Source organism: Calypte anna, chromosome 3 (assembly GCF_003957555.1).
Source record: "Calypte anna isolate BGI_N300 chromosome 3, bCalAnn1_v1.p, whole genome shotgun sequence".
Taxonomy (NCBI): Eukaryota; Metazoa; Chordata; class Aves; order Apodiformes; family Trochilidae; genus Calypte; species Calypte anna.
The window spans coordinates 90,226,125-90,252,098 of NC_044246.1; the positions used below are offsets into that span (position 1 = coordinate 90,226,125).

The 25,974-nt window shown below is 38.5% G+C and overlaps 1 protein-coding gene across 1 annotated transcript in view; it reads left to right on the top strand.

The window, feature by feature from the left end:
* The window catches only part of KHDRBS2 (KH RNA binding domain containing, signal transduction associated 2), a 411,839-nt gene that overhangs the window by 297,765 nt on the left and 88,100 nt on the right, over positions 1 to 25,974 (top strand). Inside the window, exons 5-6 of the mRNA XM_030447738.1 lie at positions 13,651 to 13,778; positions 17,968 to 18,163. Of these exons, the coding sequence (XP_030303598.1) occupies positions 13,651 to 13,778; positions 17,968 to 18,163 (324 nt within the window). The remainder of the gene's footprint in view (positions 1 to 13,650; positions 13,779 to 17,967; positions 18,164 to 25,974) is intronic.

Here is a 25,974-nt window from a genome sequence, read left to right on the forward strand (position 1 = left end):
TTGGTCAGTAATGTCTATTATAATATTTAAAAAAGATTCCTCTAACAGCTCACTCACACCACTTTTGCTTCTAAACCTTTTTCATAGGGATATGGACAATAGTCCTTGCCAGTCTGGAGTCAGTGTATAGTTGAGAGCACAAGTAACATTTGTTGGGAGTAGTTCATTACAGCAGAGTCTAGAGTCTCCAGGGAAAAAGTCAAATCACTTGAAAGTAAATACAATAATTATAGGATTGCTTTTGTTTTGCTCCTGTTCTTAATACAGAAGGAAGTGTAGGATTGGGCTGGGTTCTCTTTTGGGATTCTCAGATTGAGGAGTCCTGAAACTCAGCTTGCTGTATGTTTCAAAATAAAATTAAATTATGTTTCCCAGCTAGCAGGCACATAGTGCTGGCGATTGTCCAGAAAGCCTTTTTGGGAAGTTAGTTGCAAACTCTTCTTTCAGCAGAGACAAGGAGGTTGGTACTCAAACAGAGGTACAGACAAGAAGAACTACCTGACATATATCTTCTCATTTTCATCATGTGCAGAAAAATAAAGGTAATGGTTTAGCTGCTGGTGGACAGGCTTACAGTAGCAGACTTGAGAGCATTTAAAATTTTCTAATTTGTGCAGTCAGCAAGCTGAGTGATTAAAAAATCTGGGTTTTTAGTCAGAGCAATAATGGGTATGATAATTCCCAGAATGTCCTAGTGAGGTGTTGGGGTGATAGGAGAAAAACCTGGACTTCAAAATATCAGGACAAGGCATAAATTTTTCAACTCAAGTTATTTATACAAAGTTTTAGCAGTCTGGGAGAATCATAGACTTTTAGCTTAATCCACTTAGCCCAAGTGGTGGTGAGTGTAAATGGCAGTGTATGTTAGTCAGACGTGCCTGGGAGAGAGCTGGAATAGAGGATTTAATCTCATAAACCCCATGGATAGAAAGCTTAAATTCAATAAAATAATCTACCTTTGCTACTAAGTAGGATTAGCTGCAGCCACCAGAAGCTGAGAGTACTCAGCACCTTGAGGTGTGATGAAGTTGTATGTATTTGCCTTGGCCTGCTATGCTGAATTTAAAATGCATAGTGAGACACTGATATCCAGTACCTGTTCAGATGTAGAATTAAAATGAATGAGAGACATAGAAAATTAATTTAAATTAAATTTAATGTATTTAAGTTTTAATTAAATAAATTTCACATTAAATAATTGATCATTTGGATTATGAAAAAAAAGAAAAAGTCATCTCAGTTAATTCCATTTATAGGACTCCTTTCAACAAAACAGTGATGAAGTTACTGTTATTTCTTTAGTGTGCAGACACACAATTTCTATATGAAGTGAATTATATTGAAAGACAAGGTATGTAGTTTTCCTAAACTTGATACATTTAATTAAATTTTGGAAATTTTATTAATGGGAAAACAGAAGTTTTATCTAGCAAAGATTTGCATACTTCTAAAGCCATTAATGCAGAACTGGGTAAATTATTTTTAAGTAATAGTTTGGAACTAATGAGTTCACAATCATTTTTCACAGGATCAGTCACAGAATCAGACAGGTTGGAAAGGACCTCTGAGATCATCAAGTCCAACCCTTGACCCACTACCACCCTGGTTACTAGAACATGGCACTGAGTGCCAGATCCAGTCTCTTCTTAAAAACCTCCAGGGACAGAGAATCAATTTATTCTATTCCGAATGCTTCCACTGTGAGCCTGTAGAATTTTTTAGTTGGAAAACATGTAATGTAAGGCTGCTATTTATAGCAATTTTGTGAAGATAACTCACCACAGGTTTTTTAGCAGCATAGAAGACAGGTGAGGAACCAACAAGGCATCATTCAGCTAGTAATTTTTTTTCACAGCTGAGTCCTATTAGCACTAGCTATTATTTTTAGATAAAAATGAAATTATATGTTTAGTTATATGACTAAACCCCCTGTATCTTCACAATTGTGCTGCCTGTCCCAGCTTTCTGTCACAGAAAAGCACTGAAGCCAATGGGATCTATTTTCTTATTCAAGAATATAAGGCTGAGTTCAACCCCCAATCATGATTCCAAAGGAAAATCAGGGAAAGGATCTGGGACCATCAAAGTCTGTCCCTAAAAGCCATCAAGGCTCCAGATGCCTGGTTTTGATGTGTTTGTGGGATTCAGATGTGCTGGATCACTGTTCTGAAGTCCCAAGCACAGGTGCTGTCAGTGGCTCTCACACATGGGCTCTAAATTGACTTTATCACTTCTGTCTTGAATGAGATTTGCTGGGGAAATCAAATTTACATGGAGCTTGGCTAACAGCTGCTGGGATCCTCTCTCCAATTGGAATTTCAGTCCAGTTTGAATAGGTGGCATCGAGTTTAACAAAGTGCTTTGGTGCATGACAGTGGTGCTCATTCATATATTCAAACACTTCCTCAGTCTGTCCTTGTACTTCTAGGAGTTAAAAAAATTAAAAGAAAAAATAAAAAAGGTCACTCTGTTCGGTCTCATGTCCTAATTATTAAGCTCTATTTTCACAATGCCAATTCAGACTCTAAGGGAGATTTATGATTTATGACCAGGATATTAACCATATTAGTAATCATTACTATTCCCTTAAGAACTACTCTACAATACATGGTGCTTTAAATATCTATTCCTCTTTTCATACACATTTAATATACAATTACAGGATCTTTTTGCTTTAGCTGTGTAGGAAAGACTGAAGAATTACTTCTAATTTAAAATAATGAAAAACTTCATGAGCATTCCTATCACCCAATTCTCACGTGTGTATTATCTTCTTTAGCATAAGAAAAAAAAAAGCCCCACAATATTTCATCTCTGTGAATAAGAAAATAACTTAATTCCTTTTTTGTGAATTTCTGACTCATAGCACAGAATTAAATGTAGTAATTTTTTTTTTACTTTGATAAAGGGACAGATTAAAATCTTCAAAGACACTTTAACATTTAATCATTAATTCAGTGATGAATGTTCATAATAAGCAGTGAGGACCACCATATATGCACTTATGCACCATTATTTTAATATTACTATAAAATACTAAAACAAATGTTAAAAAATACTTTCAAATGCAGAGCTGTGTGCAATGAAACACAGTTATGAAACTCGGTAGGTTTACTTGTTAGAAATACTTGCAAATACTTTAAAAATACTTCAATATGTCCATAAGAGTATAATAATGTGAAGTGAAAAGAAACTGAACATGTATATTCTAAGCCCGTTTTACCTCCTTCCACTCTTCTCTCCTTTCAGTGCCATATATAATTGCTGATTGTATTGCTTAGGAGTCATGGAAAAGTACTGAAGTTTCTTTTATTTCAGGAAATATTTTCAGATATTAGGAAGTTGGAATTTAACCTTCAATTATAAGATTATAATTGTGAAACTGTTTTTTTTTATTGCATCATGTTGATTTTCTATAATAAAGTACAATAGGGGTCTTGCAGTCCATCAAAAGGTTGAAGAACTTACATGTTAATGATCCTAGTATTATCTAGGGAACATGGTATCTGACTTTTTTTATCCCATTTGCATCTCTTCAGTTTAACTGAGGTTTTCCCCTTGAGAATACTGTTTGCATCTGTGCCTAGTACTTAGCATCAAGATAACCTGATGTAGGAATATACCATAATTGGAGAAACACTGAAGTGTATGCAGAAGTTGGGATGAACTGCAGAAACTCATGTACTAAATGCATCTATTTAAAAGCTGTTTTTCCACTTCTGGGTGTTATTTATAAAAAGATTTTTTTACCTGTAACTTTTCTGGCACCATTCCATGTGACAGCCTACATCTCTACCTCCACTGCACTGCTACTCATTGGGTTAATAATTGTACCTGATTTGGATCTTGAGCTGTTTTTGCTCAGATGTCCTCAGTGTGAGAGGGTCCTTCAGCTGTGGAGCTTATTTCACTTTCCCCTTCAAGCCTGGGGTGTTTGTATTCAATGTAAAGCTTGTCTTGTGCAGCCACCTGGGCAGAGGCAGGTTAGGTGCACTACCCATCAAGGAACCTAAGATGCTAGAAGATCTTTAAGAGGCAGAATGTTTTGCTACCTGTTAATAAGCAGGAATTAGATAATATTCTGTTAATAAATAAATAAGTCATTGTAATTGTATTAAAGTACCTGAAACTTTCTTTTAATGCATGCTGTAGAGCAGAGAAGGAGGCATAATAAATACAGATGCTTTATCTCCTGGTGGATAATCTTATTTACAAGGTTTATGCAACAGCAAAATAAAATATAATTAAGTTGAATAATAACAAATATAGAACTGATAACATTTTTTATCATGATATCATGATATCATGATATATAATAAATTGTTGACCTTGAAAGTCTGAAAATATTTTCATCAATATCTGTCTACAGTAATTATAGCACTTTCTCAGTCTTATACATGCCTAATCTTTCATGTACGATAGAAGTGGAGAGACATTTGACAACAAGTATATCTGTACCTGGTGTACAGTCTAAGCTTTTTACAATAAGTTATGTTTTTTCTCCTGCTACTATTATTTCCTTAATAATCTTTCCTTTTGTCTCAAATCTTATTTTGAAAAGACAAAACCTACAATATCTTATACCTCATGCATACCTGCCTAATAGAGTTATTAAATAATTTTTTTAAACTTACATACTTTGAAAATGTCTTTTTTATAATTTACTGAGCTTCCCATTTAATTGTTTTTCCAATGCCATGATTTCAGCTTTTATTTCATGTCTTTCTCTTCCTTTCAATATTTTTTGTTTATTTATTTCCATATTTGTTTCTCACTTAAAATTTGGCATAAACTTCAGAAAGTTGCATCTAAATTATTTTAATATTTTTAGTTTCTCTGAAAGTTTGGATGGTGACCCTGGGACTGAATAGCAGTATCTTTTTTCAAAGACAGTATCTTTTCACTGTCTTTTCCTTACTGAATGTGGGGAGAGGGACATTCCTTGCATACCTGTTTGTTCCCCTGTCATTTTCCTCTTTATCATTACACTGGGTATCCATAAATTCAGTACTGAAACTAATTTAGATTATAGCCATTTGAAACAAATAGATTTAAAATGGCTTTGATTCCAGCAGTGAAAATTACTCTTGTATTTTTATGGTACTATTACAGACCATCTTCGCAGCATGTTTTTATTTGATTTTTTTTTTCCTTAGTGTGCAGAAAAGTCTTGGCTCTGGAGAAAATATGCTGTGCTCTTTGGAATGGGTTAGTCAGATTTCTGTGAAGTGAGCAGTGCAAGAGAAATGCACAGACTTGTTTTTTCTGCTTGGACCTCTGACTGGGTAGAATGCCAAGGCACTGCTACCTCTCCAAAGCCAGGCCCTGATGGTGGCATGGGGTTTCTGGAAGGAGCTCCCATGCCTGCTGCCACAAGTGACAAAGGAAGAAAAGTCTTCATCCTATTTCTCACTGCCAGTTCAGCTTTTTCCCAACCTATGCCACCAGTTTCTCCTCTGCCAAGGAGCTGTGCCAGGCAGTGACATTGCTGGTGCTGGTGTTGGTGCGGGGCCATCAGGAAAAGAGATGATGCTCCTGTCAGAGCATCAGCATTGCGGGTGATCTTGTTTATTTTGAGCCTGCAAAAACCTTCTGACACACAGTCTATGGCTAAACTGGATGATCAAATGACGATTCAGGGTTCCTGAAGGGATTCACGCATGGGATCTAGACAAGAACCCAGGTTACCAGGACCCAGGTTAATCTAGAGAAATCCTTATTCTGGAAAAATGGAGGATCAAACACATACACAAAGCCACCATCCCCACAGCTTCTCTGTCAGACACAGTGCTGCTGTGATGAATCACCCTTCTGCCAGCTCCTGCTCTCAGGATGCTGCAGCTGGCTCTGTGGTGACTGAATTTAAGATATTCTCAACCTGTCTCCTGACTGAGAATCAGACCACGGTTGTTAATATATTTCAGTATATGCTATTAGCATTATTAAGAGCATTTCTGATATGCATTTGTAAGTCTTAGTGCTTGCTGAGACTCTCCTTATTCTGAAGATAGCTCATGTTATCTTAACCCTGCATAGCAATAAGTCAAAAAATTACTAATGTATTTTAAAAACTAATTCTTGTGTCATGTGTCAAGTTCATTACCAACATACTGTGTGTGATTGGCTTGTACACTTTATCACCTAATGGGATTTTTTTAAGTTCTAAAACAATTCAGAAGACATAAAATGAAGGGCACTCAACAAACCTCTAAAATATTTCCTTGCCTAGACTTCTCATCCTTCACTGCTCTTTCCAGTCTCCTCAGTTCGAACAGCATCTTTTGTTTACTGTGCCACATGGGACTGAGAGAGCGTAGCTGTAGCCAGGCGGGATGAGACAGGCACACTAAACAAGAGTAAACGTGTCTGAATTTAGCTGGCTGCTGTTGCCATCCCTGTTATCCTTGACAAGGGAGCTGCAAACCTACAGCAGTGGGTTAGCAGGAGCCAATGCAGCTCCCACCTCACATAGCTGAGGAAAAAAAGGATGCACAAGTGCTGTGCACAACAAGAAAATATGTGTAGATATTATATACATATATGGATAAAATATATCTATATATTTTCTTGGCTTATTGTGGACTAGAATAGACTCCAGCTTTAAGAGCAATTAGTTATCTCATTAGTAGTGGAGCTGCAGCACATGGATGGGGAGGAGCAATGGCAGTCCTGCTCCCTGCCTCCTTAAAAGCAAGTGGGCTTTCCTGGAGGAAGACCAAGCATGCCACGTCCCTTCCTAGGAGCCAGCATAGACATGCAGTGCAAACCCATGATGATTTCTTTAGGAGTAGGTGGCTATGCCACCCTCCTGCAGCCTGCTATATGCTCTCTGTTCTTATTACCAGTTCCCTTATATATTCCCTTCAATATATATATTTACAGCTGTAAATAAGCACAAGTCTCTGGCAGCTGGGATTCACTTGGAATTAAATTCACAGATAGGGAGCTGTCAGCTAACTGACTTCTTTTGCATTGTCGCTGTCATTTGAATGAATTACAGACCACAGTATCCATTTTTTTGAGGGCCTGTGAGCAAGAGGGGTGGAAAAAATTGGGGCAAATGGCTTCAATTTAATACAGGTTTCTGCAAGTTTCTCAAATGCCATGCACCCATCTTTAGTGTGGTTATTTTGTGTGGCTAACAGCATTTCAGTGTAAACTGGAGTAATCTGTTGAAAGCTCTCTCTAGCATGAAAACAAAATATTAAATTGATTCTACAATTAAATAAGGCTTGTTTTGCTCTGTTCTAGCAAAAACTAAAGTATCCACATCAAAGTTTTTTAGCAGCTGCCTATGCACAATTTACACTCTGGGATTGGCAGCTTTTATTCATGTGCTGAGGAGCAAGACATCCCCCGCCTTCCACACTGCTTGTAGAGTGTGGTGCCCCATGCTGATGATGCCAGGCAGATTTAATTGTGCATGCTCAAAGAGAAAAATGACATCCACACTTGGGTTAGTGCTCTCTGTGGCAAGCTGACAAATCCTCCAGCTGTCAACTAACCTCAAAGGCAAGTGTACGTGGCTCCAGCTTATGTCTGCTTGCATTCTGCCCAGAGGCATTTATAAGCTGAAACTCATATTGGCTGCAATACATTCAGATTGCTGCTGAGAAAAATGTATGGTCTGTTTTATGTGTTTCAATCTCTAAGGGTGACCCACACAATTAAGTTTTATTTTTCAGACACACTATAAACAGGTAAAGACAGTAATTTTTTGCATATGTGGCAAGTGAAAGTGCATAATGTTTATGGCTATGCATCTGGCTAGGTTGCTGATTGCTTAGAGAAAATCATTTCTTCCTTGGGCTCAGATGGATTATATTTGTATTTTTATTTATTTATTGGGGTTACTGGCTTCCAGAGAACTGCATGCACACAAAATGGCCTGACATAGCTGTCAATATGAATGGGCAAATGCAAAGAGGCATGTGGTGCTACTGCGATACTGGAGTCACAGAGGAGGACTTCTGGCAGAAGCATTGTCACTCATGGTGCACTGCAGGCTGTCCATCTAAAACTATCATTACCTGGCACCTATGCTCCAGTGCAATAATCAGACCAATCTGTGAATGGGCAAAAAGCCATCTTAGCAGATGGCTTTGACTGTAGGTAACCAGGAAACTATGCATGTATATTAAACAAGGGTTCAGAGAGTATGGGTCTTGTCTAGGAACATCAAAACTGCTGTCAGTTTTGAGTTCCTCTGTATACTGTTGAGAGCATATGCCATACCCATCAGACATCCACGAAGGGTGGGCTAGAGCCAGCTCCTATGATTCTGATGAGCTTTATAGGAATTGCTTGCTTGGGCATGGTCTCAGCTACAGATTTATCTCATGTTTTGCAACGAACTTTGAATTTGTGGTAGAGAGACAAAGAATGAAGTCTGAGTATGCAGTTGCATCCACCTGATTTCCATGAGCAGTTGAAGTACTGTCTCACCCAAATTTTATCTGATGGAGAGGGCTACTCAAGCTACCTGGCACACTTGTCTAAGTTTCCTAAGTAGACAATGACAGAGAGAAGCCTTGGATATGGGCAGAGAAAAGTCTGATATATTTACATTTTGAGTGTACTGGAGTCTTGGAACAGCATCTTAGAATATAAATGAGAGAAAATGCCAAATATCTCTATTGATGGACGATTTAGTTCACCAAACTCTTCTGTGCTGTTCTTTTTCTTCTTAGTCCAATATTAAAACACACAGCTACAAAGTGGGGAATTCCTGAGTTCTTGATCTCTTCAGTATAATAAACTGCAGATCCTGACCCCATTAGTCCAGGTTAGGGGTTCTCACTATGTTTTGAAGATGAATCATAGCTCACTCTCATGAGGCCACAGTGAACACAAGCAGAATTAATCCAGAATTTATAAGGATCTAAGAACAAACAAGCAAACAAAAGAGGGCCATATTCACATCACCTACCTCTACCTAAAATTCACTGGCACTTCTGTGTCCTATTGGCTAGCTATGTGTTCTCTGAGGCATGTCCTCAATGGATATTTTAGGCCAATTGGAATTTAACTTGCCTGAAAATATCCCCAAGGCAGCAACGTGTCAGTGGATCTGTGCAAATACAAAGAGCTCTGTGGCTCTTTCACTGATGCTGGGAGCTGGACAGGATGCAGAAGTGCTCCAGGAGTCCAAATCAATCTCCTGTTTCCTTTCTCCTACCCGAGTGCAGGAAGAGCAGATCTCAGGTACCTATGTATGTCTTTGAATGTGGTGATCTCTGTTGGCAACCCAAGAATTTCAGACAATATTATGTTCCTCAGGGAGAAAGACTTTCATAGTTCAAGCAGTGCAGACTGATATTCCCAGGACCATTGGAACCTCTGCATAGGCCACCTTTAAATTTGAGTTATTGATTCCTCAGGACCTTTGGGAAACGCTTCAATAGTTGTAAAGAAAATAACTACAAGAAAAAAAACAAAACTATTTTGTGACTACCTTTTCAGTCTGTTAAAATCAAGGAATTTGATGTCTTCAATAAAAGGTGTTACTATTTATTTGTTTGCCTGTAGAATTAAGATACCTGTGAATCTTTCATAGTATTATCAAGACTACTTGGAAAACAGCCTGCTCTTCACAGAACACATGGCTAGCTTAACTGTATAAGGAGTGTTTTTATACTCTGAAATGTCATCTGTGTAAGGGACCAAGTGAGCCCTATTCATACTTCAGAATTGTCAATGTGAAGAATTATGATTATCATTTTATGTCTGATTTGCATAACTGCCCATTCCTAAGGTAGCTTGCATTTCACACAAATTACTCTCCCCCTAACTATGGAGTGAGAATGAAATTCAACTGTCACAGATAGAAGTAATGATATTTATTAATAGCGAAAATCATTCCTAGACATAGAAACAAGCTGAATGTGCAAAGCACATCAGGACAGGAGGTCACAATCCTTAAAGGACTGACTTCTGGTTTATCCTTGACTTCAATGAGTCTTTGTTATGGTAATGACAGATATATATTCCCAAAAATTGTTGCGTCTGTCTGTGCCTTACACTTTGATTTCTCTATTAATTCTCCTCCCTTTTCAGTATGTGTTTTTGTTAATTCGGATCAGGTTTTGCAGCTTGTGTCATACTTTGTTATTTTTCCCAAAATGTTTCTAGTGTTCTCTAGCAGCTTCCATGCTTCCCCCCTCTTTTCACACATCTTGGTCTCTACAACTACTTGAAAGGAGGTTGTAATAACACGAGTATTGGCTTCTTCTCCCAAGTAATGAGTGATAGTATGAGAGAAAATGGCCTCAAGTTGGATCAGGAGAGCTTTAGATTGGATATTAGGAATAATTTCTTTATTAAAAGAATGGTCAACATTGGAATAGGCTGCCCAGGGAAATGGTGGAGTCACCATCCCTGGAGGTGTTAAAAAAATGTGTGGATGTGGCACTTCAGGACAAGGTTTAGTTGGCATGGTGGTATTGGGTTGATAGTTGGACTTTATGATCCTTGATGTCTTTACCAACCTTAGTGATTTTATGTTTCTCTGCTTTTACTGCCAGAGGGGCCTCTGGATGAGTTACTACTGGTCAGACTCTGACACTAACCAATTTCCTTTGTTCCTAAAAAGTGAAAGCAACCAACCTAATTAATCATTCCCAATACTCTTTAATAAACATAATTTTGGTAAGTTGGGGTAAGTGAGTTGATGTACTTCAGAACACTGAAATTTATCTAGATACATAATTTGTTTTTTAGGGACTTACATAAACTTTACAACTAAAGGTGGCTCTGGGTGCTACTAAGTTGGTAAGGTTGTAAGTCCATTATATTTCTAAGGTCAAGATACATGTTTAAGTGAATAATTGTGAGCATGGTTGGTTAGCTCACCTACAGTGGTTGTTTGCAAGCATAGACCACCATGACACTAGCAGATGGCACCTTTGGTATCATCAGTAAATAAAAAAAATACTTATAGGTAATAATGTCTGTAAGAATATAAATAAGAGCAAAACATATAGGTTAATGTAGGTTATCAGCCAAAAGAATAGCTATAAGACTATGAGAGTTGTAAGAAAAGCCAAGAAGTACAGAACATTTATCATGAGCTTATTTTAATATGAGGAGTAGGGGATTTTTTCTGAAACTCACTATAGTACTGCAGTATGTAGCTACTTCATTATGCTTTCTTCAGTCCAGATATATCTTGCAACATCTTGTACTCTCTTGGGACTAGATATATATGAAACATCCACAGCATTATTTTGCTCATGTACTAGGCTACAGTTAAATATTCAGCAGGACACCGTGTCTCTAGCTAGATTCACAGCAGTTATGAAAGATTAATTCAGTGTTATGCTTCTGTTTAATGAAAGAGTTGAAGTGAGCATTTCTGTTAAAAAGATTTCAGGTTCAGAAATTATGATCTTTTTAATGCTTTCTTAAAGGGCACATAATATAAATTATCTATATAGAGTTCGTCTTTTTTATAGAAATCTTTCTCTTTCAGGATATCCATCCCAGCATCTTAACTGCAGTCCTTTCACATTGTTGTCTTTACCTTACCATTTCAATATACACTGTAGACATTTTTTACCTGGATGTGTGGCAATTGACCTTTAGAAAACCTAAGTACAGTGCGTAACAGAATGGTGCATATTTGCAGATCTTGCTCTACATTATAAATTTAATTCAAATTTTCTGTTTCATCAGTAATAATAGTGTAAATTAGAAGTGCTTCTGAGGAAGGAATAGCAGGTTTGTGGCAACTTCTGGTAGAATTAGTTTATACAGCAATGCCCCAAAGGAGAAAGGTGAAAACAGCAACAGAGAAAGTTCCAATTTCTGCTGCTTGCAGGTCCTTTGTCTTTCTATTCCCCCCCACACACACACACACATCTCTCTCTTACAAAATTAACTTGCAGTATTAATGAAGTTCAGTCTCAGCACTGGTGTGGAACCTGAAGGGTAAACTCACTTAGCAGTTTTGAAATCCTAATCCTTGTAAAGCCAATGTGAGTAGCAGATAATATTAAGCAAAGCAGTGGATACAGTTACAGTTACAATTACAGTGGATAGTAACTGCTGTGCAATTTCTGTAAATGCAACCTCACTGATTATATCTGTGGTTTTCCTTCTGTGTTTTACAGAACACATCAAAGATGTTTTTGGTTTATTATTACCGTTTATTATTACCATTACTGTTAGAATGACAGAAGAATATGCTAAAAGGTTTGGGGACTGGTGTGAACTGAAAGTCATTATCTGATTTATTAGGAAATTAGGGATTTTTTTTTTTACTTATGATTCTGCTGTAAATATCATTCACTGTATTGTATAAATTGGGTTCTCTTCTGAATTTTATTACTAGTTTTTACTGCAGCACTCCCTAGAAATTTAGAAGGGACATCTTGATCAGGGCTACTCTCTTGTAGAGTACAACAGGGTCAGCACCATATCTTTAAATAGATTTACTGGGCCTCCTCAAGAAGGAGAAGGAATGAACAAGAACATGGCTCCATCTCACTGTTCTCTTGATCTTCAGCTTGGCTAAAAAGTGGTGTCAATTGTAATGCCTCCTGGCTGGTCACCCACCCAAGATGCAGCAGGCACTGTAGCGTTTCAGACCCTTGCATATCAATCCATGGCAGCTGCCTGCGGAAGGTGTCCCTGCCCATGCAAGGGGTTGAAACTAGATGATCATTAAGGTCCCTTTCAACTGAATCCATTCTATGTTGGAGCTGATGCTGACTGAAGGGCTAAAATCCAATGATTCTTTCTGTTTGGAAACAGTAATTAGCTGTTGCACAGTTCTGCTGCCAGCGAGCCAGCTGCTGCAGTGGGCTCTTTGCTACTGTGATCAGCAGGCAAAGAACTGAATGCAAAAGGAAGGAAGATGAAGAAAAAGGAACTTCTGACTGAGATAAAGGTTACAAAATAAGTAAAAATTGCCCAATATTATGCATTTCTATCAGTAAGAGAAGAAATTCTATCCAATGTTCTGTTTACTGAGCCAGCAGAAGCTTGCAGTGCTAAAGTTGATACCCTGCAGTCTTAAAGTGGGTCTATTTTATATCATTTGACAATTTTAGATAGTAGACGCAGCTTTGTTATTTACAAGTCATGAAGCTCCTTTCAGAAGTTGTTTATGCTTATGATATGCAGAGTAACTGAGGGCCACATTCAGTGATGCTAGGTGGCATTGGATTAAATATTCAATCAGATCACTTGAGTGCAAATTTTGCATGCTAAAGTTCAGTGAAGGTGGAAACTGTGGCATAAATGTGTAAAGGTAGCCAGGAATGTCTGCCAGAAAAAAACATAAACTATTTATGAAATGCATTTTTTGATCTGATTTCAAGTTGTTTGAGATTGGTAGCTTTATTATGTGAAAATCCATTTGCATCTCATGTACAGAGATGTTCTTGGTGTATGCTTTGCGTTAATGCCTTCTGTGCCTTGTGTTTTATTTTGTGTGTACGTGATCTTTATGACCACCTTAACTACCCATATAGATCTGTCTGTCCACATTTGTGGGTAGTTGTCCATTCCTTCTGTATGGTTTTTCAGCATGCAGGTAATAATGAGAAGCAATTAATCCAAATAGTATCCATGTAGTTTCTGTTTGAGGTGGTTTGGCAGCTCAGCCAAAACACAAAGTTTCAGCAAGTTTCACTTTCTGCATTTCAGGACTATAATGATGAAATTCGCCAGGAGCAGCTGAGAGAATTGTCATATTTGAATGGTTCTGAGGATTCAGCACGTGGACGGGGCATTCGAGGAAGAGGGATCCGTCTGCCACCTACAGCTCCTTCAAGGTGTGGTAGCATGAGGTATTATGCTAATAGCTTTAGAAAATGTAAAACCAAAACAAATAAAAAAAAAAAAAGAAACAAAGTTTACAAAAAAGTAAAGAAAATCACATACACATCAGGGTCAGTAAACGAAAGCCTTTTTTGTTCTAAAACTTGTGTGGTCTGTGTTCACAGAATCACAGAATCAGACAGGTTGGAAAGGACCTCTGAGATCATCAAGTCCATCCTTTGCCCCACTTCCACCGTGGTTACCAGACCATGGCACTATGTGCCACATCCAGTCTCTTCTTAACCTCCAGGGACAGAGAATCCACCACCTCCCTGGGCAGCCCATTCCAATGCCTGGTTACCCTCTCTGTAAAAAATTTCTTCCTAATATCTAACTTAAACTTCTCCTGACAGAGCTTAAGTTCATGCCCTCTTGTCCCTACTGATAGCTGCCTGGGAGAAGAGACCGACTCCCCTCTGGCTACACCCTCCTTTCAGGTAGATGTAGAGAGTGATGAGGTCTCCCCTGAGCCTCCTCTTCTCCAGACTGAACACCCCGAGCTCCCTCAGCCCTTCCTCACAGGACTTGTCCTGGATCCCTTCACAGCCTCCTTGCTCTTCTCTGGACCGGCTCCAGTACCTCAATCTCCTTCCTGAACTGAGGGGCCCAGAACTGGACACAGTACTTGAGGTGTGGCCTCACCAGGGCTGAGTACAGGGGAAGAATCCCTTCCCTGGACCTGCTGGCCACACTGTTCCTGATCCAGGCCAGGATGCCATTGGCCTTCTTGGCCACCTGGGCACACTGCTGGCTCATGTTCAGCTTCCTGTCAATCCAGACTCCCAGGTCCCTTTCTGCCTGGCTGCTCTCAGCCACTCTGTCCCCAGCCTGGAGCTCCCCATGGGGTTGTTGTGGCCAAAGTGCAGGACCCGGCACTTGGCCGTGTTGAACCTCATCCCGTTGGAATCAGCCCAACTCTCCAGTCTGTCCAGGTCCCTCTGCAGAGCCCTTCTGCCTTCCAGCTGATCCACACTCCCCTCAACTTAGTGTTGTCTGTGAATTTGCTAGCTGTGGACTCAATCCCCTCATTTAGTCATCAGTGAAGATATTAAACAGAACCAGGCCCAGCACAGATCCCTGGGGGACACCACTGGTGGGCGGCTGCCAATTGGATCAGCACCGTTCAGCACCACTCTCTGGGGGCCTCCAGCAGTTCCTAACCCAGTGCAGAGTGGGCTGACAGCTTTGTCAGGAGAATCCTATGGGAGACAGTGTCAAAGGCCTTGCTGAAGTCCAGGCAGACTCCATCCACAGCCTTCCCCTCATCCCCCAGGTGGGTCACCTGATCATAAAAGGAGATCAGGTTGGTCAGACAGGACCTGCCCTTCCTAACCCCGTGCTGGCTGGGTCTGATCCCCTGTCCATCCTGTAGGTGCTGTGTGATTGCCCCCAGGATGATCTGCTCCATAACCCTGCCAGGCACTGAGGCCAGGCTGACTGGCCTCACACCTTGTTGTGCCAAGGTCTCTGATCTACAGTACACAGGATACAGTGTGTGGTATACAACTATCAAACAACAAAATCAGAGCAGATTGTGGAACCAGTGAAAGGATATTTCTCTTATGCCACAGAGTATTGGTGTGGTCAGTAGCATAACATTATTGGCTAGTAAAACAGTATAGTCAGAGAAGGCTACATACTCTGGACCTTTATTTGCCAAATAATTTTTGTATATATATTATATCTAAGGTATATATATTGTATTATATATTATTTGTTATATTGGTTATCAGTTTTCTATTATTTTCATTGACATAATCTAAATACACTGGTGAATTAATATTTCCTGAATTCTTCCATGTATTTTTTCATATATAGGTAGCAGCTCTGCTTGTTTGTAAGTCCTGTTCAGTCACTCCTTCAGACTCATTTTTAACAGTGAACCCTTAAGAAATTTGTTGCCTCAGGCATCTATGGCTGCTGCTTCTAGTCATCTGTAGAGATAACTTCAGGATGGGTTCAAAGACATTTACTTTTATTTTGGAAGAAATAGGATATGGAGGAGCTTGACAGAGGAGTTGTTCTCTGGTAATTGAACTAGTTGATCTTATCTATGACCTTTTTTTCCCCCCTGAAGGTGTTCATAACATTTGCCCTCAGTTCTTCTTGAGTCGGATTTTTTTAGCAGTAGTATGATGCAGAGGATTTTTTTAAGCTTGTAATTCGTGACCATATTCCACTCAGAGTCTTTTTGGGCACCAGAAACCATTCTTCTAAGACCTCTGAAGGGCTTAATAATGATGTTCAGAATGTCACTGCAACAAAACAGGAGCTTTTATATTAGGTTCAAAGCATAATCAGCACAGTGCTGACACCCATTTCCTGCAAAATACCCAAGTGATTGGATCAGTTGGACAGATACAGGATATTGGATGCTTTCCTTATTGACCAGTCAGAAATCTGAGAAGAATATTTTTGTAAAAATTTTGACTGATATATTATAAGCTAAATATTTATGCTAATAATTTATGCTAATAGCATAATTATATTTATGGTCTTGCGGTTGATACTCTTAAGGGAAGGGATGCTATCCAGAGCAACCTTGACAGGCTTGAGAGGTCAGTCTGTCTTAACCCCTTGAAGTTCAACAAGGCCAAGAGCAAGGTCCTGCACACAGGTAATCAACAGTGTCAGCACAGACTAGAGGATGGAGGACTTGAGAGGAGCCCTCGGGGATGTGATATTGGTAGATGGGAATCTGGACATGAGCTGGCAATGTGTTTTTGCAACCCAGAAGTGTAGTGAAATGAGGGAACCAGGTGCCACTAATTGCCAGGTAGTGGGCGTGAGCTTGTGTTAAGCCCACGTGTGCCTGGTTGGGGTGGGCCCCCACTGTGCATGAGCAGGAGCAGGGGGCCAATAAAAGGTGAGGCCCAAGACACAGGCTCAGCTCAGTCCTGAGCTACCCAGAAGAGAGGTCAGTTGCTCTTGGAGCAACAGCACCGATCCAGGCTAGTCAACCCTGAGGCTATAGGCTCGGAGCACTGTTCTTGAGTCTCTGCTGGAACACCTAGTTGCCTCATTTCACTACACAGAAGACCAACTGTGTCTTGGACTGCATAACAAGTGAGACCAGCAGGTCAAGGGAGGTGATTCTGCTCTAATGATGGATATTCCATCATTGGAAGTATTCAAGGTCAAGTTTGACTGGGCTTTGAGCAACTTGTTCTGGTGAAAGATGTCTCTGCCTGAAGCAGGGAGTTTGGACCAGTGATTTTATGAAGGTCTTACCCAAGCCATTCTGCTGTTCTGTGACATTGGCTACTAAAGCTTGTAGTAAAGTAGCAAACATCATACACCAGTGCTGTGGGTTTGGTTGTCCCAGCAGAGAAAGAGCCACATCTCGCATTACTGTGAGAGACCTGAGTTTCATTGACAGCTCTGGATCTGGGTGTCACCCATGGTTGTACCCAGCACTCAGTCTTCAGAAAGGGCAGCACACTCAGGACCATACTGCTCTGAAACAAAACTCACAGACAGCTTCCCTGATACAGCCCTGTTCTAATTTGTCATGTAGTGTAGTTACAAAAACATCTTTCTAAGCAGACACAACTTCTGTTGACTTACCAGCTAGTTCAGAAAGATGAATATAGCATAAAGAAATGGGAGGATGCTAAACCTGTGCTCTGTATGTGCCTTTTTCTCTGCACAGTGGGGGAAAAGAGAATTCTGTGCCACTCCTCCTCTTCTTCTCCGCTCTTGCTCTTCTTTGTCTTGCAGATTTCTGTCATCCTGCACCATCTTGTTTCTGCCAGTCAATTTCTCCCACCCACCAATACACACAAGAACAAGAGCAACGACTGTTCTTGTAAAAGAGTTTGAGAGCAACTGAAAAAGTTCCTCACTTTCTTCTTCCTCTGGAAGTACTTTGCAGCAAAATTGTGAATTACAATGGTCCACAGTTTTATTAGTACAAGCAACAAGAGGATCAGGTGCGAAAGGCACTGAGTGGCTTAAAAAAAATGCCTTTCCATAATACGAGTTCTGCCTGAGATATTGCCTAAAAGTGCTTGACATTGTAGCTGCCAAAACCTCAGAATTATATCATCCTTTAAATAGCAGTAAAAATGTAAGAGCCTTTAAAATTGCATGTCCTTCCTGGTCGTACATGCCAAAGTGATCATTCTTTTTTGCTCCCCTCAGGGGACGTGGGGGTGCGATTCCTCCCCCCCTGCCTGGACGAGGTGCCCAAGCACCCAGAGGAGCGCCGGTGACCCGTGGAGCCCTCCCAGTCCCACCAGTGGCAAGGGGTGTGCCCACTCCCAGAACAAGGGGTGCCCCAGCTGTCCCAGGCTACAGACCACCCCCTCCACCTGCACACGAGGCCTATGAAGAATATGTAAGTAACTGTGTGTGTTAGTAACAGATGTGAGCCAAGATCTGGGGTGAACATCAAGTATTTCTGAACTGGAGGACTCCAGGACAATAATTCCTCAGCCTCTACTGCTTAACCCTTGCTGATGGATTACAGCCTGGGGGATAAAGTGTGTCTGCAGATGTGTGGTCTGGGTGATGTGGGTTTCACAGAATTATTCACAGCTTACTTTTGGCTACAAGAAGGTCATGCTGGGTCACTATCAGGGCATCACAAAGAGAAATACAGATATTCTAAAGATTATATTATAACTAAAATCACTCATTTCTGTAGGCAAGTCTTAGAAATAATTGATTATATCCTTTGTGAGAAAACAGGGTGTGGATTTGTCTTCTAAATTATTTTATTACATAAAATATATATATATTTGTATTCAACACTGTATTACAGAAACATAAGAAATAGAAAATGAGATAATTTTCATAAAAGCTGATACAGTGGTGCATATTTAGCAAGGAGCAGCATTGTCACCTTTTCTTATGAGGTGTTAAAAATAAATGTGCTGTAAGCATCAAAGATTTCCAGTCATCTTCATTAACTTTCCCTTCTTAAAATATCTTTATTAGGTTATTAGGTCAGATATACAAGTACAGGAGAAAGTCCTATCAAATATGTTGCCTGACTTTTCCCAGCTGTAGTAAATCTCAGGGTAAAATGAACATCCCATCCATTCCATCATCTTATCACTAGGAGAACCACTGAGAATATTCACTATAATTGAGAAGATGCAATTTTTTTTTTTTAATTAATAATCATCCTAGAACAGAAGAAAGGAAATTGAAACAAAAGTTAATTCTTTTTTGATAAAGTTTTACTCAAGCATTTGTACAGATTAGATCATGGCTGCTTCCAGTCAAGGGTGCTCATTCTGTAAATGCCAAGAGTCACAGCTGACCTGCAGTTGCAAAAAAGGAGAAGAATAAAGTCACTCTCTATTATTATTAACCTCCACACAGTTTCCATCTTTAAATGAGATAAAAGCCCTGTTAAAAAAAAAAAAAAAAAAAAAAGCAATTTTAAAAGTATAGCCTCCCTTGATAGGTAGCATATTTTTTGTCAGTATCAAAGTGTGTGAGACTCCTTTCTTTGCAGTACCGTTTCTTTTCCTAATCCATGAGTGACAACTTCAAAAAAGAACCTTTGTAATGTGAGATTAAGATCATAAAATTATAATTTAATTAGATTATATTTTTTTTTTTTAATTTTTTTTGAACTACAGGACTGGTAAATGTCCTAGGCTATGAACCACTTTTTAGGAAAAATTTCTCAAACTTTTACTGGATGGCAAATAAATGGAAAGCAGGAGAAAAAGTTGGGGCAGCTGGCTAATTGGAGTTGGGAAAGCATTCAAGGAGTTCCACATTGTTTTGAAATGCTTAGGGTCTCAGAAACACAAAATATATGCTCAACTGAAGGAATCATTTTAGCTTGTGTTACTCCAATAAAACCAATCAAATGTGTTTGTGCTTCTATTTTGCCTACTTAAATGAAAGCGAGAATTTACTATAAACAAAAGTAGGACAAATTCAAATATTTTGGAGATCCTCTGGTCTCCTTTGTCCTTTCAACATTTCTCTTCCGTAGCTGGGAATTTGTAGGCATCCCCTGACTTGCTGTCAGTTTGTAATGAGAATCGCCATTTTGCAAAGATTTGTAATTTACAGGAAAAGTTCACTGTCATATTATTTAGATACCTATTTTTAAATTATTTGTAGAGGAAAATATTTTGATTTTGCAGGAAGTAACAGTTCAGTTACTTCAGATCAGCACAATTTTTCTTCTCGAATAAGCCATTACACTGCAGTTCTCATTGGATGCTAAAAGCTTGTTGATATATTTGTTGACCAACATCAAATGTCGTGTAATTGTTCTTTTTTCACACATAATCCTGGGGATGAAAAACTAATTTACAATGAATAATTTATCCAGTTTACTTTGTCTAGTTTTCTGCTTGTAGGCAAGCCACAAGTATATTATAATTTCTGTAGACGTTTACGTTTTTCATTTTTGACTACCATGTTTCACTCCAGTTTTTGCCTACTATATGCAGACACCATTGGTTTGATTAGTTGTGCACATGAATGCAATGACATTGATTGTGAATATCCATATATTTGATTTTTCTCTGCTCTAACAGAATATAGTCATTTGCATGCTGAGCTGAATGTGAACTCAAGAAATAGGAAGGCTGCAGCAGATTTTTAAAAATGTTTAAACAGCACTTCCTGGAAAAAAGAAATCTTTAGATATTTGCTCAGCTCTGCTAATTGGAGATTGTATTGACTATTTGACCTTGAAACAGCTAACTGTTCAAATCGGTTTGGAGAAGCATTTAGGTGTTTGGATCACTCCTTTGTAATTATCCATTGTCTAAATATTTTGAGGTTTCCTAATGGCCTTTGTGAGAGTCCATAAAAGAAAATGTCTAAAGGCTTCTCAAGAAAAGAGAAACCTTGTCATTGTGGTGAATTTATTCACATTTCAACATTTTGAATGACAAGCTGAAATAAAGGGAAAAAAATTTTGAACAACTTCCAGAAAAGAGGGGGTCTAGAGAGGGAAGGGGGAGTGACACACTTTTCTTTACTTACTTGTGAAACTGACCCATGGCTTTTATTTGGTGCAGCATAGGTAGCGGCACAGAGGAACTTCAGAAGAATACCTGCAGGAAAGGGAAGTGCAGACATTAGAAAATACATGCAAAAGGAAATAAATAGTTACTGTGTAAATTTTAATGGAGAGCTTAAGAGCTGCTGTGCAGCTTCTGGGATGGAGAGGTTTGCCTGGGTTTGTAACCCAGTGAATAAGAGTGCTGTTCAAAGTAGCACTTTTAGTGTGACCAGTGTGTATATGCTCCTCTTCTGCTGAAGCAGAGGTCCTTCAGAGTGCAGTTCAGGATAGAAGCTTGAACTGGTCATTGTGAATGTCCCTCAGAGGCAGTGTCTTTCTCAAAGCTGAACTTAACTCCTTGTGATTACCTGCCAAGATAAAACTTTGTATTTCTAATCCAGAAACACTGCCATACTGAAGATTTCCCTGCTTTCTGGAAAGCATTCAAACCGTCATTTAAAAACAGCCTTCTAGACTTTAGGTTCTGATTTTTTTGTCCTGTTTGGGTTGTGGGGTTGTTTTTTGCTTTTTTTTCTTTTTAATTTGTGTTGTTTTTTTTCTTAACTGGAAAACACACAGTGTGGCTACTGGAATTGCATTTAAATTACGTCTTTTAAACTTACATCTAGTTCACTTGTGTTCTGAGGCCTTTTCTCTTAGACAGATGATGTCCCATCTAGAAATCTTAGAGTTTCTGTATATTTTTTTACAGTATAGTAAGGAAAATTGACACTGATGTCATATTTACAAAGTAAGCCAGGACTTAGAGAGTCTTTTCTCAACAAGAAGAAGCAATTTTAAATTGATGGTACGTTATGAAACAGCAAAAAGGCAATAGACATGACTGACAGATTCATACAGAAGTGAGAGTAAGAAGTGCCTGAGTAGATCTTCTGCTGGCAAGCACGTCCTACTGTGGCACTGCTCAGCACAATATAGTTAAATCTGAGCATCCAGCCTTTTTTCACTAAAGATTGAAGCTAAATGTTTGAAGGGTGCTTAGCACAAATACAAGTCAATAATACTGTTGCTTTCAGACCTTGTTCTTTTTTAAGAAGTCTAATGCAAGTCTAGAGGTTACTTCCCTTGCCCCAGATGCAAAGAATTACCAAAAGAGAATGAATATGGGACTAAAATATACATTGCTCTTATATTTTACTTGCAATTGCTTTTTTACTTCAGGATAAGAAAAGGGGCTTTTTACTCTGGGATAAGAAAGGATACTGCTTCACTGAATGCCACTTATCATAATACGATCACTTAGATGATCTTCTTGTATTTACAAAGAAATACATAATTTCTTTGCAAGAAATAGTCCCATCTGTCGAGACACTGAGAAACTGGTACAGCTTCTGGGTCTAGGACAGACAGACTGAAGAGCAATTTTAAATGCAAATATTCTTTCTTGTCTCTCATTTCACTGATCAAACCAGCCAAACTGAGCTTCTTGTTATCTTCTGGAATGAGTGAAGAGCAGGGCTGTTAGAAAGTCCCTGGAAAACAACCACACAATAAGATAGATTGTGATTTTAATGTCATGCTGTTCTTCCTCTCATTGCAAGCTATATAAAACAAAAGCAAAAGCCACATTCAACTGTTTATTCTGAGCTCAATAGTTATTTACATTTTTCAAGAGTTTTCAAACAGAATTAGACAACTATGTTCATGTTTATTCATTGCCAACCTAGACAATGAAAAGATTGACAATAGGAGGCATTTTGTCACACTTCAACATTTGAAACAGAATAATCAACAGATGACTGTGATCCCTAAAATTGGGCTTTCAGAGGCTTTGTTTAATATTTTAAGCTGGAACTCTTAGGACTGTTAAATCCATTCTATCTCCTACTTTGTATTTAGACAGAAACTGTATATATAGACCTGCACATCTGCTTCAGGGCATGTTTGTGCCTGTGTCAGTGCTTTAATGAATATGTTGAAGTGAGCAACTGGCACCTGATTTTGCTACTTTTGAAGTCAATCCCTATAATCCCAGTAGGACATTCTCAGTGTGAGTGAGATCCAGACAGCTAAGAACAGTTGCTCCAAGCCTTAGAATAGTGAAATGAATTTCATATCATGATAGTCAAAGGGGATTCTTTTAATATTTTTTTCTAATTTCATATTTCAGGTTTTAAGACATACCACTTATTTATCTGCATCTTTCTGATGAAAAGAACATAATCAATAAAGAATGTACTGAGACTAAAGAGTGCTTGAATAAAGCTGGAATTATAGGCATGTGAATCTGCATGGCTGAACAACATATTGATTAAATATGATTGATTACCTATTTATTTCCAAGGCACTTAGAAAAAGAGCTAAGCTATATTCAGCATACCTTCTGCGACTTGAAAAATCAGATTTTATTTTTAGTATAGTAACAGTGAACAGGATAATGTTTATATTATCTGAAAGACCCTATGGAGCCTTAGAAGAAAATCCTGAATGATGGTCTCACAAATGCAGAGTTAGTTAGTTACTCAAACTTTGGAGAATAATCTAAATATATTTATAGTATAACAAATCCAGCAACATGGATACAGAAGGAAAATAGTAGCAACACTTTGGTGTTTCTCTAAGAGTGAAAATCACAGTCAGTATTAAACATTCAGAGTCTGGGAACCTGAAGTTCTGGAGTTTTTCTCTTACCTTTGCAAACTGTAGTTTGGGCCTTATTCTTAGGATCTATAATCTGAATAAATAAGACTGGTCCCATGAAACCAAAGGGACTGTCATGAGAGCATGAATAGTACTTTCAGACTGAAATAATACTTTCAGACTGAATAATACTTTCAGACTCATCACTGCTATGAATTTTTATGCTGTAAAAAAGGAGACCTAATTATATAATCTTCTTATTTTGTTTTGATTTGATTGTAATAATCATATTTTTCAATGGACTAAACTTTACTCATAAAATACATAAAACTCTAACATCTACTTATAATGCTGCAGAAAGATCATGTGGAGGATAAACTCTTTTGCCATTCTTTCCATGCTCTCCTTACTTGGAAAAAGTACTTCTCTCCTTGACATTAGTTATCAAGTTCTCAGTCCAAAATTATTTTCTGTGCTAGACAGAGTATAAAGGAAAATGCTGATGCAGCTGTGCATGTTCTAGTATTATACATGATGTTAATACTACTACCTAATAAATATTTATACTTTTTATATAGAGATCTAAGTGAAGGACATCTCTCAACTGATCATCCAGCCTTCATATGGTCCTTAAATATTCATACTGTATGCTGTTATATTCATAAGACCCTACATTAAAAATATATGGAGTATTCTCTATGGAGACAGAATTTGTCTGCGTCATGGAGTGTACCATTTGATCATTAAACAGCGTTATAATTCAGGACCCTGTTACCAAAAATACTTCTTTCTGTCACTTGGCTATTTATTGGGTGAAGAAGTCTTGGTACAGTATAATTTTATAGGCATTTATGATGTGACTATCTTCACCCATGTTACCCTTTTTATGACAGCTTGCCAAGGTGAATTATAAACCTTTTTTTTTTTTTTTTTTTTTGTGTGTGTGTGTGTGTGTGTATAAATGGTAACAAACTCAGTGGATTGCTATTAAGACTTGGAACAAATCCAATTTAATTAGAATTGTTGCAAGTTCAGTTGCTGTGTGAATTCAATTCAGATGGAAAGCATGGGTTTTCTCACTTTTCAAGATTTAGTCCTCCGAGGTACTAGGAAGTTAAATAACTTTGGACTGCAAGTTTCATCATGACTGGTGAGTTCTTGGGGAGCCAGGCACACAGAAGCTCTGTGTTAATGATGAAAGCTCAGTGCAGACTGCTATTTTTTGCAGACTGGTAAGTGCAGAGACTTCAGTTTTGCCAGGCAATTAAAGCAGCCTTGAGCTCTGGATTCAGGAAAGGCTCCAGGTGATAAGATGCTGTGGCACTTAACGTTAACTGGGATACTTCCAGCATCCCAGTCTTACTCATGTGTTTTTCAGTCTAGCATTTTGGTAATCTCAGATTACTGGCTTTTTATTACAGCAGATAAACAGTGTTATTTATATGGATAGATTTTGTATAGAGCTAACAGAGTACTACTGGGCTGAGTATTTATTTATTAGGCACTTCTTACTTTAGATAGAACACATTTTAATAACCTTTTAATTTAATAAAATACACAGTTTAGGAACCACAGTATATTAATTGAAAACTTTTATGGACTGTTCCAAAATAGTATCTTCATTTTAATAGAATTTTAAGGGCATGTGTTTAAAAAATATCTCCTGTTACACAAAGCTTTCTTTGGAGTTCATCTGTGTTCCTTTCTATAGTACATTTGTGACATTGTCATCTCTCCGAAAATAATTCTGCATCAATCTGCAGAGATACATATTTAGCAACTGCACTTAAATCAAAGACAAACATAACAGGGCACATAACACAAACAACTCTGGCTGATGGGCCTTTTAGCCAGTTGCCTCTAACCATACACTTCCTCTAGATAATTGAAAAAAAAAGGACTTGAACCTGGTACAATAAAAGGCATGAAAAGTAGCCTTCATTGTCTATAATTTTCTTTCCCTCATCATGTTCAGTGCTTTTGCAAGTCTGAACTTCAGATATACACGGGAGAAAAAGGATTGTGCTGAATGAATATTCTGATGTATTTGAGTGCAGAAGCACCTGTCCAATATGCGTATTCTTGCTGGGTATTCAGAGGAGGTTCAAATACATGAGCCTAAATTTTCACAGACATAACCATGGATATGTATACACCATATGTATGCTGGTATCAGACAAAGCTGGCTTAAGCTGTGCCTTGGCTGCAGGCCAGGCACAGACACATGGCAGCAAACACTTCCCCAGAGGCAGCACACCAATGTCCCATTATCTGCTGCTTTTGGAAGAGGGAGGGTTTATGACTCTCCAGCTGCCTTAGCATTTCCAGCAAATCTTGTGTTGGGTATAGAGAGCAATGCTCTCTTTATGATACAGATATGCATGTATGTTATCTATAGCTGCAGCACAGAAAAATGTGGTCCCTTTCTTCCAGCGTGTCTTCTTATAAGGACTTTATATGGCACAGAGCTTCTCTGCAGCCAGCAGTGTGCATGAACAACTGTATAAGGTATCAGTCTGAAAGTTCAAGAGAAATAAAATTTAAGGCATGTATTTTCTCTTCAA